Here is a 23,870-nt window from a genome sequence, read left to right on the forward strand (position 1 = left end):
TTTCCTGGTTTTTAAGACATTAATATATATATACGTTAATAGAATACATATAGTCTTTATTATCCCTCAGGGGGCAATTTGACAGATAGGAAAAAAAACACGACAACAACAAAATATATATATACATATTTGCATAGAAAATCAAGTGTTAAGTAAGGATATGGCTACAGGTAAAAATCAGAAATTAAATCTATTGGTGTTGGAGTTGGGGTGTCAGTATCTGCGTTCTGATGGGAGTAACGGGAATTCATTAAACAAGGGGAGTGAAGGATCGTCACAGATGGATTGTGCTTTACGTGAAACACGTGAAGGATAGCTGGTGGAGTGGAGAAGGCAGGAGTACCAGCACCAATGACCTTCGGACATATTTTCCACAAGGCTGCCCATATAACACTAAAGCCCCATTTTCGTGACCTGTTTATTCCTTCATGCTATTACTGTACACCCACAAATTGACTGTTTCTCAACAAGTGTTTGAAATGCACGTCATCAGTCCATTATCAGCAGGCTGCTCTCCTGATGAGGGCGCTAGCGAGCAGGAGCCCATCCTCTGTGCTCCGGGTGCGGAGCTGGACTGGGTGCTTTCTCCCTCGACAGGATATCCGCCATGCCAACCCTGCCTGGCACTGCAGGCACCTCTGGGAGGTGGAAGGAGACCTGCGTATCTTGCGACAGCCTACGAAAATGCAGGGGGAACGTGCAGACTCCACACAGATACCCAAGGATGGAATCAAACCCTAAATACAGGACTTCATTGCAGCAGTGCCGACACCCCTACTACAGAGCTGTCCAGCTCCTAGTGCAAGAAGGTACAGCGAAAAGCAGATAAGTGAAAGAAACTTGGACATGCTGTGAAACAGGCTGAGCACTGCTGACTTTACTAGGGGCAAATACAGCTGGGAAACCTGTTTTTACATACATTGCCTTCTGCCACTGGGCCACTGAAGAAGCCAAAGTATTTTTGTAAAGAAATAAACTACCATTGAAAACAGACTTCAGAAGCACATTACAATCCAACGTGCTGCAGTGTCCACGAAGTCTCAGCCATCCTTTTACGAGTACAAAAGAAAAATAAATAAAATCCAGTGTTATAATTCACCCTCTTTATTTCCGTTATGTACAGATGTGACTGGCATTCACTGTAGGTATTTCATATGAACGAGATCAGCTGCAGGAAGAGAATAGAAAACCAGGCGGTGGAGCAACAGTAGAACTTGTGTTCGTAGGACGGCTGTCACTCCTCCCAGGGGCTCATGTCTGTGTCTATCGCCACACAGTTGTAAGCAGCATAGCGGAGTTTTTCCTCGCAGACCTTAGCGCTGCAGACGAAGCAAAAAGAGTTACGCCAAGGATGAGTCAGGGTAGAGCGACATCATATTAAACTTGCACGAAGGGTAAGCAAAAGCATTCTTGCAACAGGCATTAGAACAATAAACCCGTGTTCACAAAAAATGAGACTTTTGAGAAATGTTTCACCTTTTCTCTTATTCAAATACGCTGTTTGGTTCATTTTCAGCATTGCTAGTTTCTTCCGATACCATATTAATCCATATCATCAGGCAGCCCGGTGTTTCTTATGTGCCAGATTTTGGACTCACCTGGGATAGTTTGGCAGATACAGAGTGCTGGAGCAGGTAGAAGACTGTGGAAGGGCATCTGTGGTTTCAGTTCTTAAATAAAAATAGAAGATACATTGAGAAAGCTTTCACATACATTATAATGACATCACACAGCTCAGCTAGCACTGCTGCCAATTTCTGTCCATGAAGAACCTTACAGAATAACAATAACCCTCTATATGATGTTAGCAAACCTTTCTGATAAAATGTATAAAACACAGAAGACAATAACATCAGTACTTGATGAGTTAAGAAAGAAGGAGACTTTTAAACAGCTGCTGGGTTGTTTAATCCGTCTTGTAAACTGGAAATTCCCAACAATTCCCAACAACCAGCCCTGGGACCAGGTCTCACCCTTGTTTGTCAGGAAAGATGTAGATGGGAGCAGGAAGGCGACTCCTTCCGGTAACAAACCGCAGGAACCGGCTGCGGTCCTCTGGGAAGGAGAGACATGGTTTGTCAGGAGGTGTGTAATTCCCGCTGAGCGCAATCAGCCTGCACTCCCAGCAGCAGCCCCTGAAGAACCTATTCAGCACAGATATTCACTGACCGTTGGTGAAGTTGGTTAGCGCCTCCCACAGGTACTGGACTCGCTCATCGGACTGCTCCAAATCCTCGTATCGTGCTGGGAGAACAAAAGAATGATGAATGATTTGATTAGTACAGCAACGCCAAGTGCAATGTTTGACTTGACTTTGTCAACGGGTGACTTTGTGAAGCTCCGGTCTGCTGGCCGGTGGCCGAAGGGGCCCGTGGTTTCGGGGTGCTTTAGCCGTGAGCATTGTGCGTGGGGCGCGCGACTCACTGAGGCGTTTGAGGGCTTCCACTGTGATCTCTGGGTCTCCGCACACTTTCTTCTCCAGCTCCTGCCAGGTCAGGAGGTCCAGCACGGCCTGGGGCACCACCTTCACCAGCCCGGCCTGCATGGCGGCGATCTGAAAGACCCCCCCCCCACCCCACGGGCAAGAGATCAGCAAGAGGAGGCACGAGATGGAGCACAGGTGGTGCGATGGGACCGCGAGTGACACGCGATCTCTGGAGTGAATTCCCGGCTGAGTGCGTTATGTCAGCAGCCCGTGGGGGGGGGGGGGGGGGCGTGATGCACCGTCCCGGGCCGACGTCCCAGCTGCACTGTACCTGCTCTCGATTCTCCTCCAGCCGGGCTTTCTGCACCAGGCGAATGAACTCTCTGCGGTCCTCAAACGTGACCGCGGTGCTGCCGCCCCCAGGGAGCAGCTCCACCATGCGCCCGTCGCTCAGCAGGGTGGTGTAAGTCAGCTCCTGCCCGAATTTGAACTCGAAGGTCTCCTTGTCCATGTTTTCTATGGCCTCCAGCAGCTTCACCTGCAAAGGCCAGGAAGGTTCACGGGGGCGGCTCTGCGCTCTTTAGTACAGGCGATTCTCAATCAGTGCATTTCACTGCTGCGTTACTCCTCAATAAAACTAAAAAAAAAAATCTTGGGTGCAGAAATTAAAACATCACTCGTGGAGTTCAGATTAAAGCCAACGCATGCAAGTCAAACCTACACAGGGTCTACAGATCCTACTGGCTCTGACTGGGCCCTTCTCTTGCACAAATTGGCAGTGAATTCCAGTGGCGCTTACCAGCACAGAGTCCACTGCAGGGAAATCCTTATTCCAGCTGACTGCTTCCCCCGTCAGCTGCTTCCACACAATCCCCGGCAGAGCCAGTACCTAACAATAGCACAGGGCAAATCGAGGGTTAGATCAGGGCGACTCAACACTGGCTCATCCAATCCATCCATTTACAAGTCTTTGTCCCAACTGATCCACATTCATCAAAGTGTTAATCAATGAATTAAGGATTCAATAATTCATGTATTAGAAGGTTCCGTGTCCAAGTGGCATGGAATGGGAAAGGGGTTGATTTACTCTGGCTTAGATGCTCAGATCACCCTCAGATCGCAAGCCCTTCACGGCGGCCAGCAGGTTCTGCACTGAAGGGAAACGGGCCCATGCAGTGCAATTCTTACTGGAGCCGGAGGAGCTAAGGAAGCAATCATGCTCATGCTATCTGTTGTCTAGAGGTCAGACTTCAGTCACAGTTCTTAACCAGGTTTGTTAAGTGTAATGTTAAAAAAGATTTGAACAAAAACACGCATGTTGATTTGAATTTATTATATAAAAAACAAAGCTTTGTTTTCCCCTTTTTCCTTAATTCTCTGTCTCCCGGTCCAAGCGACAGGCAGACGTGACGCAGACCCACCAGGAAGTCTTTTCCTCTGAGCGCGGCGCCCATCAGCTGGCCGATCCACTCGTACTTCTGAAACTCCCTGCAGGAGGGGTTGGGCACATAGCAGTCCCGGGCCTCTCCAGTGCCCTGCCAACACAGCAGCGCCACATCACAGCACGCAAACTCAACCCACCAGGGGCAGCCGGCATGGGGATATTCCAGCCCATAAAGAAGACAGGTTTAAGTCATGCAACACTAAAGTTGTGCAGCCCATATAGTTCAATAGCCGGCAGTTATATCACCCTGTAGCTCACCACTGGCAGCCCACTGAAGGCCTGGCCAGGACCTGGTAGGAGACCTCCTGGGAAAAGCTAAGGTTGCAGCTGGAAGAGGTGTTAGTGGGACCAGTAGGGGGTGCTCACCCTGCGGTCTGTGACGGGGACACTATACTGTAAAAACAGCACCGTCCTTCAGATGAGATGTAAAACTGAGGTCCTGACTCTCTGTGGTCATTAAAAATCCCAGGCCGATTCTCAAAAAGAGTAGGGGGTGTTAAATGTGTCCTGACCAAATTTCCCCCTGGCCTTTACCAGTCATGGCCTCCTAATAATCCCCATCTCTGAATTGGCTTCATCACTCTGTTCTCCTCCCCACGAGAACTGGTGTGTTGGGAGCCATCACATCATCCAGGTGGAGGCTGCACACTGGTGGTGGTGGAGGAGAGTCCCTATTACCTGTCAAGAGCTTTGAGTGGAGTGTCCAGAAAAGTGCTACAGTACATAGGTGTAAGGAATTCTTATTCTTAATTCTATTACAGATTGTCTGAATTTCATTTCCGAGTTAGAAAAATCCTGTCTGTAAACACACTGCACGATCAGGCACATGAAAAACGTGTAATACATGTGCCAGGCCGGGATGGATTCTGGTGGGCGGTCTCCCACTCCCGGGAGAGCTCCTGGAATAAAAGCGTACCTGGTTGGAGGTCCGCGTGAAGAAGGGCAAAGGCACAGGACACTCGGCCGAGCTCGGGCACAGCTCCTCAGACATGTCGGCGAGACTGTCCCGAAACCCACCGCCTGCGAGGAGAGACATGGCCCGCACTAAGCCTCAGTTCACCTTTCCTTTCTATAGTTCTATAATTATATATAATATAATATATTATATTATATCACATTACATTACATATTATTATATAATATATTATAATTATTATTATATATATTATATATATATAATATAATATATATAAATTCTATATATTCTATAATTCTAGCCGTTTCTCATTTTTCTGATCCTTGAAAATGACAAGAAAATGAATTTGCCATATGAGCCCTTAGCGCTCAGCGCATTCAGTTTCATTTGAAAACAAACAGAGAGTCAGGCGACATGACCCTTATCACAGCAGCGATTCCAGACCTGGGCTCCTTGACAGACTACAGCTTGGAGGGCATTTCTCCGACCGCTCTGGTTTCTCAACGGCCCGGCTACCTTAAACGCTACCTCGAAAGAGCGCGTGCCGAGTCCCCTCGAGGGTGTAGCCCAGGTTTCTGCCACCCTTCCCAGGAATAAGCAACATTCTGCTTCTGGGTGAATCAAAAAGGGTATCTAGGGATTTTAATCTGACCAGTAAGGAGACAGAAAAACAAACGGGACTGGAGTCTCCAGAGCCAACCTTGGTCAATGATTCCCTCGGAGATGAATTTGCATTCCCACCACTGGTCATACCGCACCGGCCACCTACAGCAGAGACGCACAGTGAGACCGAGCCTCCTCTGGCACGAGGAGCGATTTCATACCGACTCCGAGAATGGGCCGTACCTGTAATCCAGCACCTTCTCATACTTATCCGACGGTTTCAGACCCTCATACACCTGAGAAACGAGCACAAAATAAAACGCTTTTTTTTTTTAAAAAAAGAAAAGTTACACAACTCTGTTCTGGACCACAACCTCTAGTGCCAACACACAGGATCATCTTTTCTCATTTTATCGATTTTCCAAATTTCGTCACAGACTCCGCCTAGTCGGTGACATCCCAAGGGAACAACCCGTCCAGTGGTCTGAAGTGCGGTGTGCCGATATCACCGGTGGCAGATGAACAAGTTTGCTTGCTTGTGGGGGTATGTGCACGCCACTAAAACTTCACTTCAGCAGCTCCCTTTCCAGAGCTGAGCCAAGCTTTCGACTGAAACATTCGGATAAGGCAGTCGTATGCCCACCAGAACAATCACACAGGAGTATTCTGAACAGGCAGAGAGACCGAGCGTTTTAACGTGACTACTGTATATGTTTTGCATTTCTGCAACATTCCCCACTGGTTTCCAGTGCCAGCCCGCACCTGCACCAGGGACGGTTCTGCACGCTCGGCGTACCTGGGTGAAGACGGCGTTTTTGCAGCTGGGGTCCAGGGAGGGGTTGTCACGGTGCTCCATGGCCAGTCTCCTGTTGATGTACAGCCTGGGCATGAAGCTGGGCTTGCTGGTCTCCGAGTGCTTCAGGCACTGGGTGATGAGGGCCGAGCGCCTCTTGGACAGCAGCAGGAACTGCTTGACGTGCTGGGACACAGAACCGGGTCAGAACACTCTCCAGCGCCTCTTGCTAACAGACACTGCACTGCAGCTGGTGAGACTGGGAACTTGAAATTGTCGGAGCTCCATCCTTCACCGATTCACTTCCGGCATCCATTCATGCCCTAACCGCTTTAGGGTGCTGGGGGAGCCGGAGCCTGTCCCAGCAAGCACAGGTCGCAAGGCAAGACAGGAAAGCCAGTCCATCGCAGGGCACACACACAGACACAGACAGTCACACCAGAGCCAGTTTTCTCAGAAGCCAATTAACCCACTAGTGTGTCTTTGGACTGAGGGAGACAACTGGAGAACACCCACATGAACACGGAGAGAACATACAAACTCCACACAGACAGCACCTCAGGTCCAAAATTGAATCCAGGGCCCCAGCGCTGCAAGGCAGCAATGCTAACCACTGCGCCACCGTGCCTCCCTAACTCACTTCAGACTTTGGTCATTAAATTATACAGGATATAACAGACTGTACAACAGTAATGATTTATAATACTTTAAATAGGTATTGAAATGGCTGCGTTCAATGCACATCAGGTGTTTCGTGTTTGACGTTTGACTGGATTCCTGCTGATGAGTTTGTGAGGGAAGCCAGCTCGTTGACCGAGGAAGCGCTATGCTGGCACTATGGAATACTGTGCCATAAACGACAAGAAAAGGAATTACTTTAAGATGGCCGAAGGTTCCCAATGTATAATCCCACGCAGGAACAAGATGAGGAAGAAGACTGTCCAACAGAGAGATGAACCTAAAATGAAAGATCATAGCTAAGTAAACCTCGCAAAAATTATCCCCCCCCCCCTCAAGTCCCAATATTGACATTGTCTTGATTGCAACAGCACAGTTTAAATGACAAGGAAGAGATATTTTAGGGTTTTCACTTCGGTAGCCCACAGCACAGTGATGCCATATGTACAAATAATTTACTGCATATTATTTTTCTTCCCCGTTGTCTTCAGAATTCGTTTTCAAATGCATTATTTCCCACCCCAGTCCCATATTAGTTATATACCAATGTGGTAGATGTCTCAAGTGCTTCTAATCATCTTACTTTACTGCGACAACTTGATATGTCTGCCACAATTTGAACAACGCCAAGAAAATATTACGACATATTACTCCTGTACTGGCACACTTTCATCCGCTTCCGGATCGATGTTAAAATCCTGCTTATGACTGATAATGTCGTGTGTGGCTCTGGACCCCTCGGATCTAAGAGACCTACTGATGCCTCATTTTTTCAGTTAACCTCCTACGATCACAGAATGAAGTCACGGTCAGTGTCCCATGGGTGCAGACAATGAAAAAGGGGGGGATGGCCACATGTTTAAAAACCGTTAACTTTGAAACGAACTGCTACTGTTTATAAGGAAGTCTCCCTCTGCTGCCATTTACAAACACCAGAATCTGACTTCTTACAACTTGGCTTTCAGAACACTGGGAGCCACTCTCACAGATGCTTATGATTGGATGTAATTAGTTTTCTTACATATGACGTCTTGATTTATTAATTCTTTCGGGACGGCATCTTTTCTCATTCCTAGACTTTGCCGTTATTTCTGCACCTCTTCCCCCCCGCCATGCGTGCAACAGCGACCGTTTTGTCGCGACATGGCCGTCAACACTACGTCTCGGACGGCTCCTCTGCTCTCCGCGGGATGTCGCCCCCCTGATCTGGGGGTTTCGGTGCGACCCAGCCGCCAGTCACGTGCCCACCAGGCGGCGCCCCGCTCCTCCGCACCTCTGAATGACGATGGCTCTTCGGTACAGCACGTCAGGGGGCGTGCCCTCCAGCCGGGGGTATCGCACCAGGTTCGGGGACTGGAACATATCGGCGTTGAGGCCCAAGTCCCTCTCCCGGGACGACTTGATCTTCAGCCCTCTGATCCGCACATCAATCCCTTCATCTGGAGCACACAATTCAACCATGGGGATGTATATGGACTGCCAGCTACGTACAATACTTACAGCACTTTACAACAGAGCACAACCGGCAAACCATCGTAGGAAAGCAGCATCAGAGACTGCTCCCAGGCACAGTATGCAAGAACAGATGCTCTGCATCTCTTTCCGTGCATCACGTTGGCCAATGTCACGTCTTGGACACAGATCTGTTTTGTTCTTTTGTTGTGCTGCAGTATCTCACCTCTGCACTCCACAATCCGAATCTCAATTATGGGCAGGTGCGAGCTCATGTCTTCCAGCACACACACGTCTCCAATCAGGTTCCTGAGAAAAAAAAAAAACAGGACCGAATCTGTAAGACAAAGCCGAACGTTGCAAAAACAAATAAAACGCCTCGTTTCTTCTCATGATCAATGTTTGGAACAAATACATTCCTTTAGCCTGATGACGAAAACTTCACTGTGTTCTCTTACTTAAACTGACACCTTTGTACCACATCATACAGATTGCTACCACTTGTCAGTGTAGTCAGCACTGTTACCTACTCATCAATATTAACATCACTGAGTTTCTTGAGGTTATCTCCCTCTCCCCCAAATACGGTGATCCTCTTGGGCATGTAGTTGTCATCCGTCGAATCAACTGTCAAAATAAGCTTTCTAAGAAAAAAAATAAACAGAATTAATTTAGAGTGCACTCTGATACTGTATGACAGTGAACAGGACTGAAGAGTGAAAAAAAAATCCTTAGCATTGCATAATTACTAGTGTTTTCATAGGATTCAATTTTTTATGTGAAATAAGTGCTGTCACGTTTTATACATATTTAGTTTTTTTTTTATCATCCTTAAATTAGCCTGGTACACTGCGGTACTCACTGAGGAAGAAAGAGGTCTTAAAACCTGACTTGCCAGGTGTGCTATTGCAAGCAAGCAGGTCCTGCAAAAAGACCTCAGCATGTTCCCTCTCTGAGCTTAGAGACACATTTGCAAAGTAAGTTAATTTTTTTTTTGGCAAGACTTAGCCAATAAAATGGACACAAAACAGGTCTGATATGAAACCAAACTTTTAAGTCATGTTATCAGATCTTACATTAAAAGCCTTCTTTTTCCTGCAGTTTCTTAAAGGAAAAGCAGGTATTGTTGCTCGGGGAGTTAAAATGTAGTTAAAATTAGAAGTGCAAAGGATGTGGTGATGTGGGAGTAGGGGATCCAGCAGTGTGCTTTGGGGGGGACTAACATGCTCATCTGCTGGAGTTCCCTCCCCTCACTGTTTTAGATCATCAGGTCAGACTCTGAAACCGGGCAGGCACTGGCCAGCACGCCCCCAAACCTCTCCAACCCCTCCGAGCAGCAAGCTTAGAAAAGCAGGCTCTTCAGAGGTGGTTTTCTGTTGTTGGTGTTGCATCAGATAACAGCTGTACGTTAGATATTAATGTCTTGCTGGTTTGTCTATAGTCCTGGTGTTGGCAATAAAGGACCAGAGTTCCCCCCTGGGAGGGGGGGGGGGTCTTACTTCACCACCGTGCCCTTCTTCATGTGCAGGCGAATCCAGTGCTGGCCCTGCAGCCCATCGCTCTCCCAGTACGTCTCTGCGTCCCCGTCGGTCAAGCACTCCACACTCCCCGTGGGGTCCTCCTGCACACGCCAGACATGGTCAGAGCCGGGGGGCTCTCCCTTCGGGTCCGAGTCACATTCGTTCGCTCGCGCCCCCAGCAATCAGAACCCCCTCCCTTCGGCAGCGGGCACGTGGGACAGGCTGCCTTTACAACACGCCAACCGGGAGGCTGCGCGCCCACAGGCACACGCCGATCTTTCTGTGCGACACGCATGGCGTACCCGTATGGAGTTGGAGGACACGTCGATGCTCTCCACGCTCTGCTTCACGCTGCCCAGGTTCTCGTCCTCCTTGCCGATGTGGTCGTAGAAATAGTGGACCAGGTCCTCGTCGCACTCGAACGTCCAGGTGGGGGGCACGTGCCTGCGGCGGTACAGGGGGAGGACGAAGAGAGCGCTTTGAGCTCCGCTCTCGTTCTGAACCACCCGAGCGGAACCTCCGAGGGATTCTCCCATCACCCCGCGCTCACCTGAGCTTCTGCACGGCGGCCGGGTCCCGCTCCGCAATCCGGGGTCTGGTGCCCAGGTGAAGGCTGTACTCGGCGTCCACCACCTGCTCCCACCTGCGCAAACCACAGCCAGCCCACAGGTCAGTCCACCCGCCTCTGCCTTTTATCATTCCGAAACACAACTCTCCCACATACCGTACAGCAGCATGCGGCTGCCCTCAGGGAGCCGGGTGATAATAACAACCCTCTTATATAGCGCCTTTCTGGACACTCCACTCAAGAGCGCTTTACAGGTAATAGGGACTCTCCTCTACCAGGGTGCAGCCCCACCTGGATGATGTGACGGCAGCCATAGTGCACCAGTACGCTCCCCACACACCAGCTCTCAGTGGGGAGGAGAGCAGAGTGATGAAGTGATGATGGGGGTGATTAGGAGGCCATGATTGGTAAAGGCCAGGGGGAAATTTGGCTTGGGTAACATCCTTACTTTTCTCGAGCAATGCCCTGGGATTTTTTATGACCATGGAGAGTCAGGACCTCATCTCATCAGTGGCACATTTTTTACATTATATTGTCCCCATCACTCTACTTAGGCATTAGGACCCACCCAGACTGCAGGGTGAGCGCCCCCTTCTGGTCCCACTAACACCTCTTCCAGCAGCAACCTTAGCTTTCCCAGGAGGTCTCCCATCCTGGTACTGACCAGGCTCACGCCAGCTGAGCTCCAGTGGGCTGCCAGCTGGGAGCTGCAGGGTGTTATAGGAGCTGGCAGGGTTAGAAAGAGTGCCAGATTGACTCCCTGACAGACATACATTAGCTATGGGCCTCACAGTACAGAACCCATCAGGTCCTGGAAACAGCAGTGAGCTCTAAGTGTCGTATGCTTTATTACAACTGGTGCATAAGCACCAAGAAAGGCTGCAGGTGATTTTCAAAAACGATCGCTTCTTTTGATTTGGAAACTTGATCCTTCACAGGCACACGCAACAGCAGCACTGGTCTCTCCTGCAGCGCCTCTCAGACCTGGTGCAGGGCTTGTAGTCATATCCGAAGAGCTGCTGCTGCCTGCAGACCGTCTCGGGGGACTCGACTGGCACCAGCCTGTCGCCGCCCTCGGTGTGCTTGCACACCACGAGCCAGCCCTCGTCCACGTCCAGGCCGGGCCTGTGCTCCTCCAGCTGCTCCTGCACACGGAGAGAGCAAAGCACTGAGCGCACAGCGGAAACCCCACCAGAGACCCTGCGGGCGGAGGGACTGAAAGCCAACTGCTGGACTGGATGTTGTCAAACAAAGTGGTCATTTCCCTGAGTACATCCGTTTTACCAGCTCGGAGTACTCAGCTGGTCCTCCATGCTGGAGAACTGCCTTGCTTCAGACAGCAGGAGCACAAACCAGCATTCTCTCGAATTACACCCACCCGAAAGAAATACACGGCATTAGACGACTTGAAACAGTCCGAACGGCTGCCTTGACACCACAACAAAAATTGTGCAATTACCTCCAGTGCGTAGTTGGAAATTAGTCTGTAATGAGATGGACAACGCTGTTGAAATTGTAAACACCCTCCCAACACTTTGAGAAAGTCCCTGAAGCAGAGAACTTCTTAAAATACATTTTTTCCCGGCATAAGATTTTATTTTATTGCATTAAGCCCAAGTGGAGAAGGATCCCCTCTCTGGTCGGTTTTTATCTCCCTCTCTCAATAAAGGTCCTAAAAGCCTGGGGAGTGTGAGCTTCAGATTAATCAACACTGTGAACGTTACAGCGTATCGTCGGGCCCCTTTACAAACGCCAGCGTCAGCAAAGGGAAGAAAGAGAACTTTGACGCGATACCGCCTGTGCGGCGTGACGTCACCCAACGCGGAAGTAGAAAAAAAATATTTTTTCTTAAAAGTAGTCCAATCAAGAGTTACCTTGTTTAATTTGACCCACAGGCCGTAGCTGTTGCAGTACTCCTCCCCGGTCGTCCTGATGCAGGTGCCCTTCTTCGGCTCGATGTTGAACTTGCACAGCTTCTTGCTCTGCGGAGCCTGGGACGGGCTCTCCCACACCGACACCAGGCTCTTGCCGGCCGAGGAGCTGCAGGAGGAGGCGCCGGCCGGGGCGTTCGCGCCGCTGGACGAGTCCTTGCAGATTTTGTAGCAGACCTCCTTGGGGACGAAGCACAGGCTCGCCGGCAGCGGCTTGCTGTTTCGGAAACAGTCGATGCACTCCAATAGGAAGCGAATCCGTCCCAGGAGGACGTGGGAGTTTTCGCCCGGTGACATGTCTTCAGCCGCTACCGCGATGGACCTGCAGAGCCGCGCAACCCGTCACCTAGAGCTGACAGACTTTTGGTGGTTGATGTTGTTACGTTCCCCTCCTCCCAACTCGCCAAGCAAGCTTCCGCGTTTACTTCAAAACACCTGAAAATAAACACACGATTTTTCAAACTAAGAACATTTTCCCGGTGCGTGTGTGTGTGTGTATATATATATCTTTTGTGTGGCTGAAGCAGATCAGCGACCTTTGTAAACGACCCACCCCTCAGTATTGTTTTGTTCAGTTTCCTACTATGCCGCCCGACACCCTCATTTAGTAAGTATCTGCCCCTCAGAGCAAAGGTAAACCCACCAACGAGAGTACCGCTGTGCCGTATTTGCAGATAAAACCTGACAGTCCAGAATAGAAAAAATCAGTGACACATGCGTGACCTTTCTCCATTTTTATTGAGGATTTAGGCAGGTTTCATTGAGTATTTAAACTTGTATGTAAGCTTTCATTTGATGTGCAAGTTTGCTTTTTCGTTTTTTTTTTAAATTTAGATTAGTTTTATGTCTTTAAAAGTCTGTGGGGGTATCCCCCCCCCCCTTTGCGGCACTTTTTAACGTGTCCTTGTACTTCAATGTTTAAGGCAGGTTGGCTGTCAGTCTGGGTCCTTCAGGCACCTCTGCGGCCTACTCAATGAGGGCCTTTCTCGGGCTGTCATATGATCCTCCAAAGATGGCCGCGCCCATGTAGCTGCGGTGGGCGTGACTGTGGTGCGGCTTGATTCTTAGAAGACTGTGCTGGAGAGATCTCCAGCAGTCGGAACGTTAAGTTTGGATCGTGTTTGACAAGACTTGTTGGCTTCGCAATGGACGTGGACAGTCATACACTGTATGTAATTGAAAAGGCTGTTTTTTAACAGGTGCAAGTATTAGCCTGACATCAGTCAGATGGCCATTTCTGAATATTCTTTTAATCTGTTAAGTAATCAGGAGATTGTTGGCTGGTGCGTGATGAAAATTAATGGAGCATATCTGTATGTCAAAAGTTACATGAACATTTTCAAAGACACTGTATCTTGACTTCTTGTCACGTAATGGTAAAATACGATGTAATGTGATTTTTGGTTTAAACGAGTATTTCCTGCACTACGTACAGTTCTAATGTGCCCGTGATGACATCAGTACTTTATTTAACGGGGAAGTTCAAGTCCTTGTTGTTCGTGCTCGCTGAATGTAGGGGAATTAAACACTCCTGCTTTCGTTTAGTAAATTATTCCACTGTGAAAGGGAATACTAATATTCGTTGTAGTGTATTAGCCTAACGTTAGACATAACGTTCTGTTAGTGGGATTAAATATCAGTACTAGGTCTCGTGGTTGGATTTTTGTAATCACGCGGTTAAACTGGTTACGAATGTTTTCGAAGGGGAGGTAAGTTACTGAATAGGTGGCAATTTAAATATCGTGTAAACTTTTCTTATTCCATTTGTATTAATCCCACGTTTCTTTCTCCAGCGAAATATTAAGAGATTGATAAGGATTATAATACAAGTTTAAGCAATGGCCAAAATTTTAGGTAATGAAAGATGTGACATCTCAGATTGACGAGGGAATTGGTTTTAAAAACACTGCAATTTTCAAAAATACGTTCAGAGCCTTTAAGAGACTAGTGTGCAAGTATTGCTTGGTCCTTGGTTTCCTTATTAATATCTTTAGGCAGAGGGTTGTTGTAAGGGAATTTAGTCTGTTTTAACTGAGTTGATGTATTAAATTGAAATGTAGGAAAAAAAGTTTGAAGCCACATCTCTGCTCTTTTTGACTACACAGCCAGATCTGCATGCCAAAATGAGAGCTTTTCTCATTGAGAGAACAGGGCGGTTATTCAGCTGATTGGAGCTGATCAGGAAACGCTCTATCACTGAGGATCATCTGCTGTTCTCTATCCACTCCAAGGGCTGCATGCGAAGATAGTGGCTGGGGAGGGAGGAACAGGCAGCCAAGATAAAGAAACCACATGAACTCGTGGAGTTCACTGTGACAGGAGTGTCTATTATTATGCCATAGTAACAATTGAATGTACTGGTCTCGGAGAAGCGTTTGAAATGGAAATTAGTGGTAAAAGCACTATACAGGGGCTTGTATAAGAGAAATACAGCCATCGGATTGGAAAAACGGGCAAAACAGAAGAGTGGGCAATCTAAAGGAATTTAACAAAGTGGTAGTATAAAAGTTAATCAGAATCAAGATGAGAGGGGACACAATTGACAATAGGTATAGAGTTACAGAAAATAATCAACACGGTCTTAGAGCTTTTACACAACATTTCCCTGCTAAAAAGACATTTGATAGCACTGATGAGCACTGACCCTTTCTGGTGTTTCAGCCCTAAGGACTTCCCTGAGCTGAAGAATGACACTTTCCTGCGTGCGGCCCGCGGGGAGGAGACCCAGTACGTGCCCGTGTGGTGTATGAGACAGGCAGGCCGCTACCTGCCAGGTGAGACCTCAGCCGTGGGCAAAACGCCCAGGAGGAAACATCTCCTGCTGTTCGCCTCGAGTTGGAGTATGGCTCAAAGCAAACCCCAGCTGCACTCGGGACAATAAAAATCACAACAACAACAACAATAATACATAACATGCACTTATATAGTGCTTTACATGTAATGGGGACTCCCCTCCACCACCACCAATGTGCAGCCCCACCTGGATGATGCAACAGCAGCCAGAGTGCGCCAGTACGCTCCCCACACATCACCTATTAGTGGGGAGGAGAACAGAGTGATGAAGCCAGTTCAGAGATGGGGATTATTAGGAGGCCATGATTGGTAAAGGCCAGGGGCAAATTTGGTCAGCATGAGAGAGATTCCTGCTCTTGTAATGGATTTGTAATGACTATGGAGAGCCAGGACCTTGGTTTTATGTCTCATCCGAATGACATCACCCTTTTTTTAGCGCCAGTAGTGAGTTGTGGGGTGATTATAGCTGCTGGCACATAGTTGCCTTTAATTAATGTTCCTGCATTATGCCAAGACCTGCACAACTGGAGATGTAAATGAGTTTTCTATGTTGAAGTGACAGTGTGGGGCGGTGGCAGAAGTAACGGCCTCTCTGTTGCGTGTAGAGTTCCGCGAGTCCAGAGCTGGGAAGGATTTCTTCGAGACCTGTCGCTCTCCCGAGGCCTGCTGTGAGCTCACGCTGCAGGTGAGCCCTGTCTGAGTGCCCGGTGTTACACAGTCCGGACGGCTTGTCCCTTTTCCGCAGTGACGTTACATTCGTTTTGTTAATCTTGGCAATTATTAATAAATCGAGGTTAATTTCTTACACTATAATTAAATAAGTAATGCTCCCGTTTCAAGTACCAGTTGCTTGTGAAGTAGAGATTAGTCTTTAATTCACAGCTTTTTTGTTATTAGGGTAAATTAAACTGTTAACGTTTCCACCAAGCGCAGTTATCTAGTAATACTATAATGTCAGATGTGTTGTCTAAAACCATTTTTTGCTTATTTTTTTCTTTTTTCCCTCCTCTGCAGCCCCTGAGACGTTTCCCATTTGATGCAGCAATCATATTCTCGGATATACTGGTGGTTCCGCAGGTAAGCAGGCTGAGCTGAAAGCACAGTCATCGTCTCCCCTGGGCTCACCTGTCGTTTGTACTGGTGACGGTCTGCTTATTACCATAGGAACTGGGTCTCCCAGGGGGCTCCTTAATCAAAGACACTCAGCCAAGCATAGGATGGTCTCTGTGATCAGGTTCAACCCGGGGCCGAAACATTTAACAGATATTTCAAGCAGCAGTTTTAAAGTATTTTAAAAGTATCTGCTATGAATCGGTTTTAATGTTCCAGTAATTCTTTTTCGCAACCTGCTGCTGAAATGGTGTATAAATTGGGTGTTTTGTGCCGTTTACAGGTTAGGATTACAGTTACCAATAATGTTTGGCAAAACCTATTACTTTGTTTGTTTTAAATACAAAAAATGAGACTACTTAGCATGCAGAAAAGGTGCTTTCAGGCTTTTTTAATTTCTGAGTATTTTTGATTGACAGGCGAGCAGGTCGGCAAAAACTGCAAAATTGGGCCACTTTCTTTTTTTTGAAGAAACAACAAAACAACACTTTTCAAGAATTTTAAATGCATCATTAAGCACAGCAAATGCATCACACAATGTCTAGGTGTTGTTCAAATCCTAAGCCTAACCCTAGCTCGGGCTCGGACACTTCTAGAACGTATATCAAAAACCTTGCCTTAATCAACTGTGCTCAGAAGTTACCCAAATGACCCCAGATTCGTCAGAAACATTTACATTAGCAGTTCTAAAGGATTTTAAAAGTATCTGCTGTCAATCCGTTTTAATTTTCCAGTATTTCTGTTTCTCAACCTGCTGCTGAAGTGGCGTATGAATCGAGTGTGTGTGCCACCCAGGCCCTCGCAGGCATGTGGTGCTGCCTATGAAGGGAACGCCTCTCCTCCAGTTGGCTCTGACCCTGTGGTGTGGGGTTGTGGTGCCCATGATGTAAAGTGTTAAAAGCCCAGCTCGAAGATGGGCGAGTCAGAGTCACGTCCTACACTTGGAAAAGCACAACAGGCCATTCCAGAACTGAGGGGGGCAGGAGCACAGTCCAATCCTGGGTGGTAATATAGTCCTGCTTTTGAATCATTCTGTTTTTTGTGCAGCCAGTACCTAGGTGCTGCTACCTGCAAATCGTATGAAAGCAGTCTTCTGGGGTTAATTGGATTGACTGACCAGAGAGCGATTCCTGTGTGTGCCGGCAGACATTCTGGCAATAACCATAGTGCCCACAAGAATTCCCCTTGCACCGGGAGCATGTGCCGGGCCTGAGCCGCTGGGGAGCAGGGAGGGCTCTGGGGGGCGCTCATGAGACGGTGTTTCCTGACAGGCGCTGGGCATGGACGTGCAGATGCTGGCAGGGAAGGGCCCCACGTTCCCAGAGCCCCTGAAGGAGCCCGAGGACCTCCTGCGGCTCCGGACCAAGGTGGACGTGTCCGAAGAGCTGGGCTATGTCTTCAAGGCCATCACCCTGACCCGCCACAAACTGGAGGGCAAGGTCCCGCTCATCGGCTTCAGCGGGGCGCCGGTGAGCCACGCGCCGCGCTGCGTGAACATCTCCGTTCTTCTGGGAGGAAAACGTCTCTCGGCATTGCTTTCTGAACACACTGGTGATTCTGTATTTCTCCAGTTTCAATCTTCCAGACACAAGATAAATTGGTACTCCTGTTCATGTAAGGTGGCTGAACTATTCCCTGTCCATCTTCCATAACGATGCTTCGGCATCTTCAATTAGACAATTAACAAGAGCTTGACCCGGCCCACTCTGTCCTAAAGGAGGACAGAGGCAATTTATATGATTCCTTCATCACACCCTGGGCACAATGTGTGAGAGAGAGGCTAGCTCGGTGCACTGTGGGATTTGTAGTTCTATGGCCAGTAACTGTGTGTGCCCCTTGCTGAGGCCATGCTGTGCTGTCTCTTCAGTAATGCAACCCTCCCCTCCCTCTAGTGGACCCTGATGACGTACATGATCGAGGGGGGCGGCTCCAACACAATGTCTAAGGCCAAGCGCTGGCTCTACCGCCACCCGGAGGCCAGCCACAGCCTGCTGGCGCGGCTCACAGATGTCATCGTGGAGTACCTGCTGGGACAGGTGGCGGCAGGAGCACAGGTAAGGCGGAGGTGGAGAGGTCTTCCTAGTGTCGTCAACATGCTTAGACCCAAAGATATAACAGAAACCTGTTATTTTGGAATTTCTAGAGGTCCTGTTTGAAAAATGAAGTATGTGAATTATTATTTTAACAAGTTTTATACAGCTGGTTCTGCTGCCCTGTACAAGTTTAATATTAAATAAATGTACTTGTGACTAAAGTTGACATTTTGTTGAGTTAATTCAGGTTGTAAGTACAATGAAATATCATTTTTCGATGTGTAGCAATAATACTGTCTTTTAAATGAGCAGTAACTTCAGGGAAGGGGTTGCAGTACTGGGTGTACACCTGGTGGTGGCACTGTTTGCCCACCACTGTCACTGTCTTTTGGGGGTGCTCAGATATGGGCTTTGTTTCTCAGGTCAGTATATCAGCATGCCTGAGGGCTGGTCCTCTCCTGCTACATTTCTAGACTTTGCTTAATACAGGCAAAGTTTCATTTGTGCAAGCAAAGTGCTTTTTGTTAGTCATTTATGTTTGTATAAATTCACACCCTAGCTGAAACATTAGTTGTCTGATTTATTTGATGTGGGAGTAGTGGTTACACTAAAGACCACAGCTGTTTTTTCAGACGCTGATTCTGGACTTGTCTGACAACTCTGTGAAGCTGCGGGTTTAATCCAGTCTGAGAAGCCTCTGTGTTCTTGGTGCTCTGTAAGGTTTGTTCACTCAGACTTGCCTTGCTAGGGTTAGCACAGAGTAGAGTGTAGTTCTCGGTACTGAGTGGCCGAGTTTCTTTGCAGTCAGGTAAGACAGGGTGGGGGAGAAGGCACTGTCTGAAAAGCCATTTCCACAAGTATGCCAGGCGAGAGCTTCTTGCCTTTCCATCATTGTGATAGAAGCACATTTCTGTCTCAGGCTCTGCAGGTGTTTGAGTCCCATGCGGGCTGCCTGGGCCCAGCGCAGTTCAACGAGTTTGCCCTGCCGTACCTGCGGGACATCGCTCGCCGAGTGAAGGAGAGGCTGAAGGAGTCCGGCTCGGACAGCGTGCCAATGGTAAGACCGACGGGTTGAACGGGTGTGCTGCTCTTCGATGGGCCAGAAGGTGGCGCCAGATCACATGTGCCACTCTGCTCTAAAAACCATGACAAAAGAAGAGCTGCTTTGCTTTGTATCTGGAATTTTGCTTTCTTGTAATTACCTCGTTTGTGAAACAATGAATGCTGTCCCTGTCATTTTTAAAGTGGGTGCCACTATTGTACAGATAGTAATTTCAAGGCACCTAATGTCAAACTGTATTAACCTTGGATCTCACGTCAGTTACTTTGCATTAAGTTGCATTCATGTGACAGGGCTACAGGAGAGCTTAACTCCTCCTCCTTCCCCTCAGATTGTGTTTGCAAAGGACGGTCACTATGCACTGGAGGACCTCTCACAGTCTCACTATGAGGTGGTGGGTCTGGACTGGACCATTGACCCCCGGGCGGCACGGTGAGTGACCTACCTGACCGTACGAGTCCAGCCCTGCCCATCACAGACAAGAGCGCTCTTCAGCAGTGCCTCTTCACAGCCACTGGCAGGACGCCTGCGAAGTAACAGTTCAGGGAGTAGACTGGCAGTGGCAACACGTCTCCAATTCCAGAATAACTCGCCGAGCAGTTTTAAGAAAACAAACCCTTGGTTTGAGTTAAGTCTCTGTTAGGGGATCGTTTCTTCAGATGGATAAAAACGTCCTGCTGACAGGTTGTTTACCAAAGAATCAGCATCTGGAATCTGTGTGCGGTGCGTCTCTGCTGTTCACAAATACTCAGACGGCCTTGATTCCAGTCTGCCTTCGTTGCTGTTGACCGCTGCTGGTCATGCGTCTCCGACTTGAACTTGAACTTTATTGCCATATGTAACCGGTACTGGTACAATGGAATTCTTACTTACAGAAAGTCTCTCGATTGTAAAACAAGTGTAAAAAACAAGACAAAGTGCAAACAGTGCATCAAGACAATGTACAAACAAACAATAGACAATGTGCAAGTAAACATGTAGACAGTTTGAATGTAAACAGTACAGACGTGTAAACAATGACTGGAGATGTGCAATAGATAAGAAATCATAAAGAGGTAGATGGTGATGGTGTAGGTGTGGTCCGAGGGGGATGGCTCAATGTGTTCGCCAGTCTCGCTGCTTGTGGATAGAAGCTATTGAAGAATCTGGTGGTAAGTGTCCGTATGCTCTTATATCTCTTGCCTGAGGGCAGTGGGGTGAAGAGCTCATGCCCGGGCTGGTGACTGTCCTCTGTGATGGCCAGAATTCTACCACGGCAGCGGTCCTCATAGAGCTGTTGAATCTCGGTGAGACCGCAGCCGATGACCTTCTGGGCCATATTGACCATTCTCTGCAGTGCCCTTCTCTCTCGCGAAGAGGTGTTGCCGTACCACACGGCGATCCCGTTGGTGAGGACGCTCTCGATGGTGCAGCGGTAGAAGTTCACCAACACGTGTATTGGCATCCCCCATCGCTGGAGGCACCTCAAGAAATAAAGGCGCTGCTGAGCCTTCTTCATGATAGAGTCAGTGTTCACAGTCCAGACTTGTACAAATCCAGGCTTCTGTCCTTTCAGGGGGCGAACAGGAGGCCGGGTGAGCCTGCAGGGAAACATGGACCCATGTGCGCTGTATGCTCCCAAGGTGAGGGTCTCCAGGGAGAGGAGAGAAGCAGGATGGTTTGGACAGCTGACTGCTTCCATACGGCCGCCGATGGAATTGCCAACAGCTCTCCAACAGCCTCAACAAGGGGCCATCTTGTTGCCCCCCCAGATTTTCCAGGAGCGGAAGCTTTGATGTCTGTATGGGCGTGTGGTGCTGGGGCGGGCGAGTGTTTGACCGCAGGAGTGCGGGTCCTGGGTGCCGATGTTCCGATCTTTGTCCCTCCTCTGCAGGAGCAGATCGGGGAGACGGTGAAGACGATGCTGGAGGGTTTCGGCACGCAGAGGTACATCGCGAACCTGGGGCACGGGCTGTACCCCGACATGGACCCCGAGCACGTGGGGGCTTTTGTGGAGGCGGTTCACTCGCACTCCCGGCGGCTGAGGAAGCTCGAGTGAAGGGGACGAGTCGTGGCCGGGAGCAGCCTGCGTTTCACACTGGAGGGCGTTCAAGTTCCAGCATCGGTATCTCACAGAGCAACGGTCATGGCTCTTAATCACAGTTCTATTCCTGGAGTCTCTGGAGACGTCACTCAAGCTACATGCTTTATGGTTCCAAAGAAATAACTGAATTACCCCTATGATAAAATATATAGCATTCTATATAAATACAGCAGTGTTTTATATTCTAGATAATAAAGAAACAGTTGTTTCGCACTGGAATTGTGAAGTTCCCTGTTTTACCTTCAGTCGGAAGAACCAGTCAGGCTGGTGGGCTGAACAGGCGGAGATATCTGAAATTGTGGGCGATAAACATGAGAAACGGATGAACACGCGATCTAAAACACTGAACGATGTTCTCTGTAAATCGGGAGGCTATGCTTTCCAGAATGTCGCGCTGATCCGGGCTCATTCTTATTTTTGTGCTCGCTCTGGAGTGGTTCTAGAGAGCTCTGTTTGTATGGTTTTAACTTCTGAAAAGCTTCTAGGTGTTTTACTTCCCAATTCTAGGGGGTTTGCATGATGAGACTGAGTGGTCTGATTATTCTCCTGCAGCACTCCGTCTTCTTGTGCAATGCAGGCCAAAACGAAAGCCTCCCACCTGCTATTTCCATCGGAAGAGAGCAAAATTAAGTTAGATCTGCGAGTCTGAACAGATCTGCCGCTTCTGTTTGGGTGTTCATCTTGAATTGCAAAGACAAATGTGCGGCATGAAAACCTAACCAGGGTCACCGATGCTCGTTACAGGCTGGCTCCTGGAGATCACTGCAATGATGCATTACTTTCGCTGCACTGATAGTAGACTGGATTGTCCTGTTGTTTCATGGGCTTGAAGCAAATTGACCTACCATCTCCATAAAACACAGAGAAGCTGTGTGGAGACGGAGTTAGGGCTCGGGGCTTATAACTGGTATGTTCTGAGACCCTTGAGCAAAGTGCTTCACTTGTATTGTTCCAGTTAAATACAAAGTGTAGACAAACTTGGCGTTGTGCAAATGTAAGTCTCTTTGGATCAAAGCATCAGCCGAATGCATGAGCACTTACTACTTCTACTGAAATGATTCTGCTGTGGCGACGAATGTAAAAATCAGAACTGGCACTTGTGAGACTAAGGGCTTGTTTGTGTCAGAGGGGCACGCTGTACAGTAAGCAGCTGCTGTAGTGCAGCATTTGGGCACAAACAGTGTACTGTTGTCACAATACGGGATAAATAAACCCTGATTGCAGCGTGAGGTCCTGTAAGCCTTTCAAAACTGCAAATCAATTTGCTGATTAGTGCTTGAGGATGTTGAGCTCCTGTCGGTGTCGGTTGGGGGGGTTGTTTGTTCAAAAGCGATTAGACGGGAACTAGGAAACACAAGGTACGCACTCTGCACAGAGGGTGCAGGGGCACAAGTCTGCCCTTTCATTGCACCAACGAATACACGCTTTAAAAAGCCAAACTCCTCTCTCGGCCAATCAGAAAGCCTGGAGAGCCAATCGACTCCCGGAGACAGAGCGCCGTGCTTCGTGTGTCGGGGCCCGGGCTATCAGCTTCTTATCAGATTTGAGGGTTTCGGCTCTGATTGATTTAAATATTACCCGTGGTGATGGAGATTTATGGGCTTATCCCCGAGCCTGGAAAACAGATCTGACAAACTCCAGCAAACGGGAGCAGCCAGTTCCTGTTTTCCTCCTGGCAACAGCAGCAATAAAGCGCGCTTTGGAGAGAGAGAGTTTCAAGCAGCTCCTCTAACCCGTCTTCAGACAATAAGCAGTGCTATAAATAATCCGCTAAGTGTATATTTAAGCAGCAACCATACCCCCTAAAGTCTGAGTTGAGCAATTTCGGAAATTAGCGTTATTAACTGTGGACAATTCAGATCTTCAGACCAACAGAGCGATCTGTGCCCAGACTGTTTTCCCCAAGAGGTTCTCCAACTCTGGCTGTAAGGACTGCACGTCTCCTCTGCAATAAAAGTTATTAAGTTAAAAGAATAAAGCCGAAGGCACCTAACCATGGAATCGTGGAGTGGGATCAGTCTCACCTACATGGACCAGACGCACAGATGTCAGTCTGCTGTGTCACTGCTTTCATACGGAGAGGCACTGGCTACTCCTTCATTCAGTTATTTACACGCATAGCCCTGACCCTTCCTCCTCTGCTCAAGGCCGAAGAGGTTTAGCTCTTACAGCCTGCTCATATCTGACAAGCCCTAGAGACCAGTCATGTCTTTCTGCTCTTTTTTTAACTTCAGGAAGAGGTCTATTCTTTGCAGAGGAGTGGTAAGTAAAACTGACCGCGGTATTCTATATCAAGTCTCAATAGTGTTGTAAAGCATAACTAATTTTGATTTATATTCCAGTTTTTGCTAGATGTTGACGCTTTATTTGCTTTTTAATTGTTGCTTTCCCTATATTATCTTAATGAAAACAGAAGAATCTACTGATCCCATAGACCCTTTTATGCATAGATTTCTTTAGC

General features: G+C 48.2%; 2 protein-coding genes across 2 annotated transcripts; one reads left to right on the forward strand and one right to left on the reverse strand.

Moving 5' to 3' along the window:
* Positions 1-1,088: 1,088 nt before the first annotated feature.
* Positions 1,089-12,991, reverse strand: hectd3 (HECT domain containing 3). Its single transcript, XM_088926781.1, has 22 exons — positions 12,884-12,991; positions 12,274-12,765; positions 11,384-11,544; positions 10,382-10,474; positions 10,134-10,275; positions 9,811-9,932; positions 8,842-8,955; positions 8,538-8,620; positions 8,133-8,298; positions 7,058-7,139; positions 6,185-6,367; positions 5,632-5,684; positions 5,486-5,550; positions 4,786-4,889; positions 3,847-3,960; positions 3,225-3,314; positions 2,757-2,963; positions 2,425-2,554; positions 2,170-2,244; positions 1,974-2,055; positions 1,599-1,670; positions 1,089-1,319 (listed from the first exon to the last, which is right to left on the reverse strand). The coding sequence occupies exons 2-22, from the start codon at positions 12,625-12,627 to the stop codon at positions 1,235-1,237; spliced, it is 2,577 nt and encodes an 858-aa protein (XP_088782907.1). The 5' UTR covers positions 12,628-12,765; positions 12,884-12,991; the 3' UTR covers positions 1,089-1,234.
* A 380-nt stretch (positions 12,992-13,371) lies between these two features.
* On the forward strand, positions 13,372-21,621 carry urod (uroporphyrinogen decarboxylase). Its single transcript, XM_088926783.1, has 10 exons — positions 13,372-13,498; positions 14,992-15,104; positions 15,729-15,808; positions 16,138-16,200; positions 17,505-17,702; positions 18,126-18,287; positions 19,186-19,323; positions 19,658-19,758; positions 20,882-20,948; positions 21,200-21,621. Exons 1-10 carry the CDS (start codon positions 13,476-13,478, stop codon positions 21,362-21,364), a joined length of 1,110 nt encoding a protein of 369 aa, XP_088782909.1. The 5' UTR covers positions 13,372-13,475; the 3' UTR covers positions 21,365-21,621.
* The last annotated feature ends 2,249 nt before the right edge of the window (positions 21,622-23,870 follow it).

The sequence above is a fragment of the Atractosteus spatula genome, chromosome 11 (genome assembly GCF_055471065.1).
Source record: "Atractosteus spatula isolate fAtrSpa1 chromosome 11, fAtrSpa1.hap1, whole genome shotgun sequence".
NCBI lineage: Eukaryota > Metazoa > Chordata > Actinopteri > Semionotiformes > Lepisosteidae > Atractosteus > Atractosteus spatula.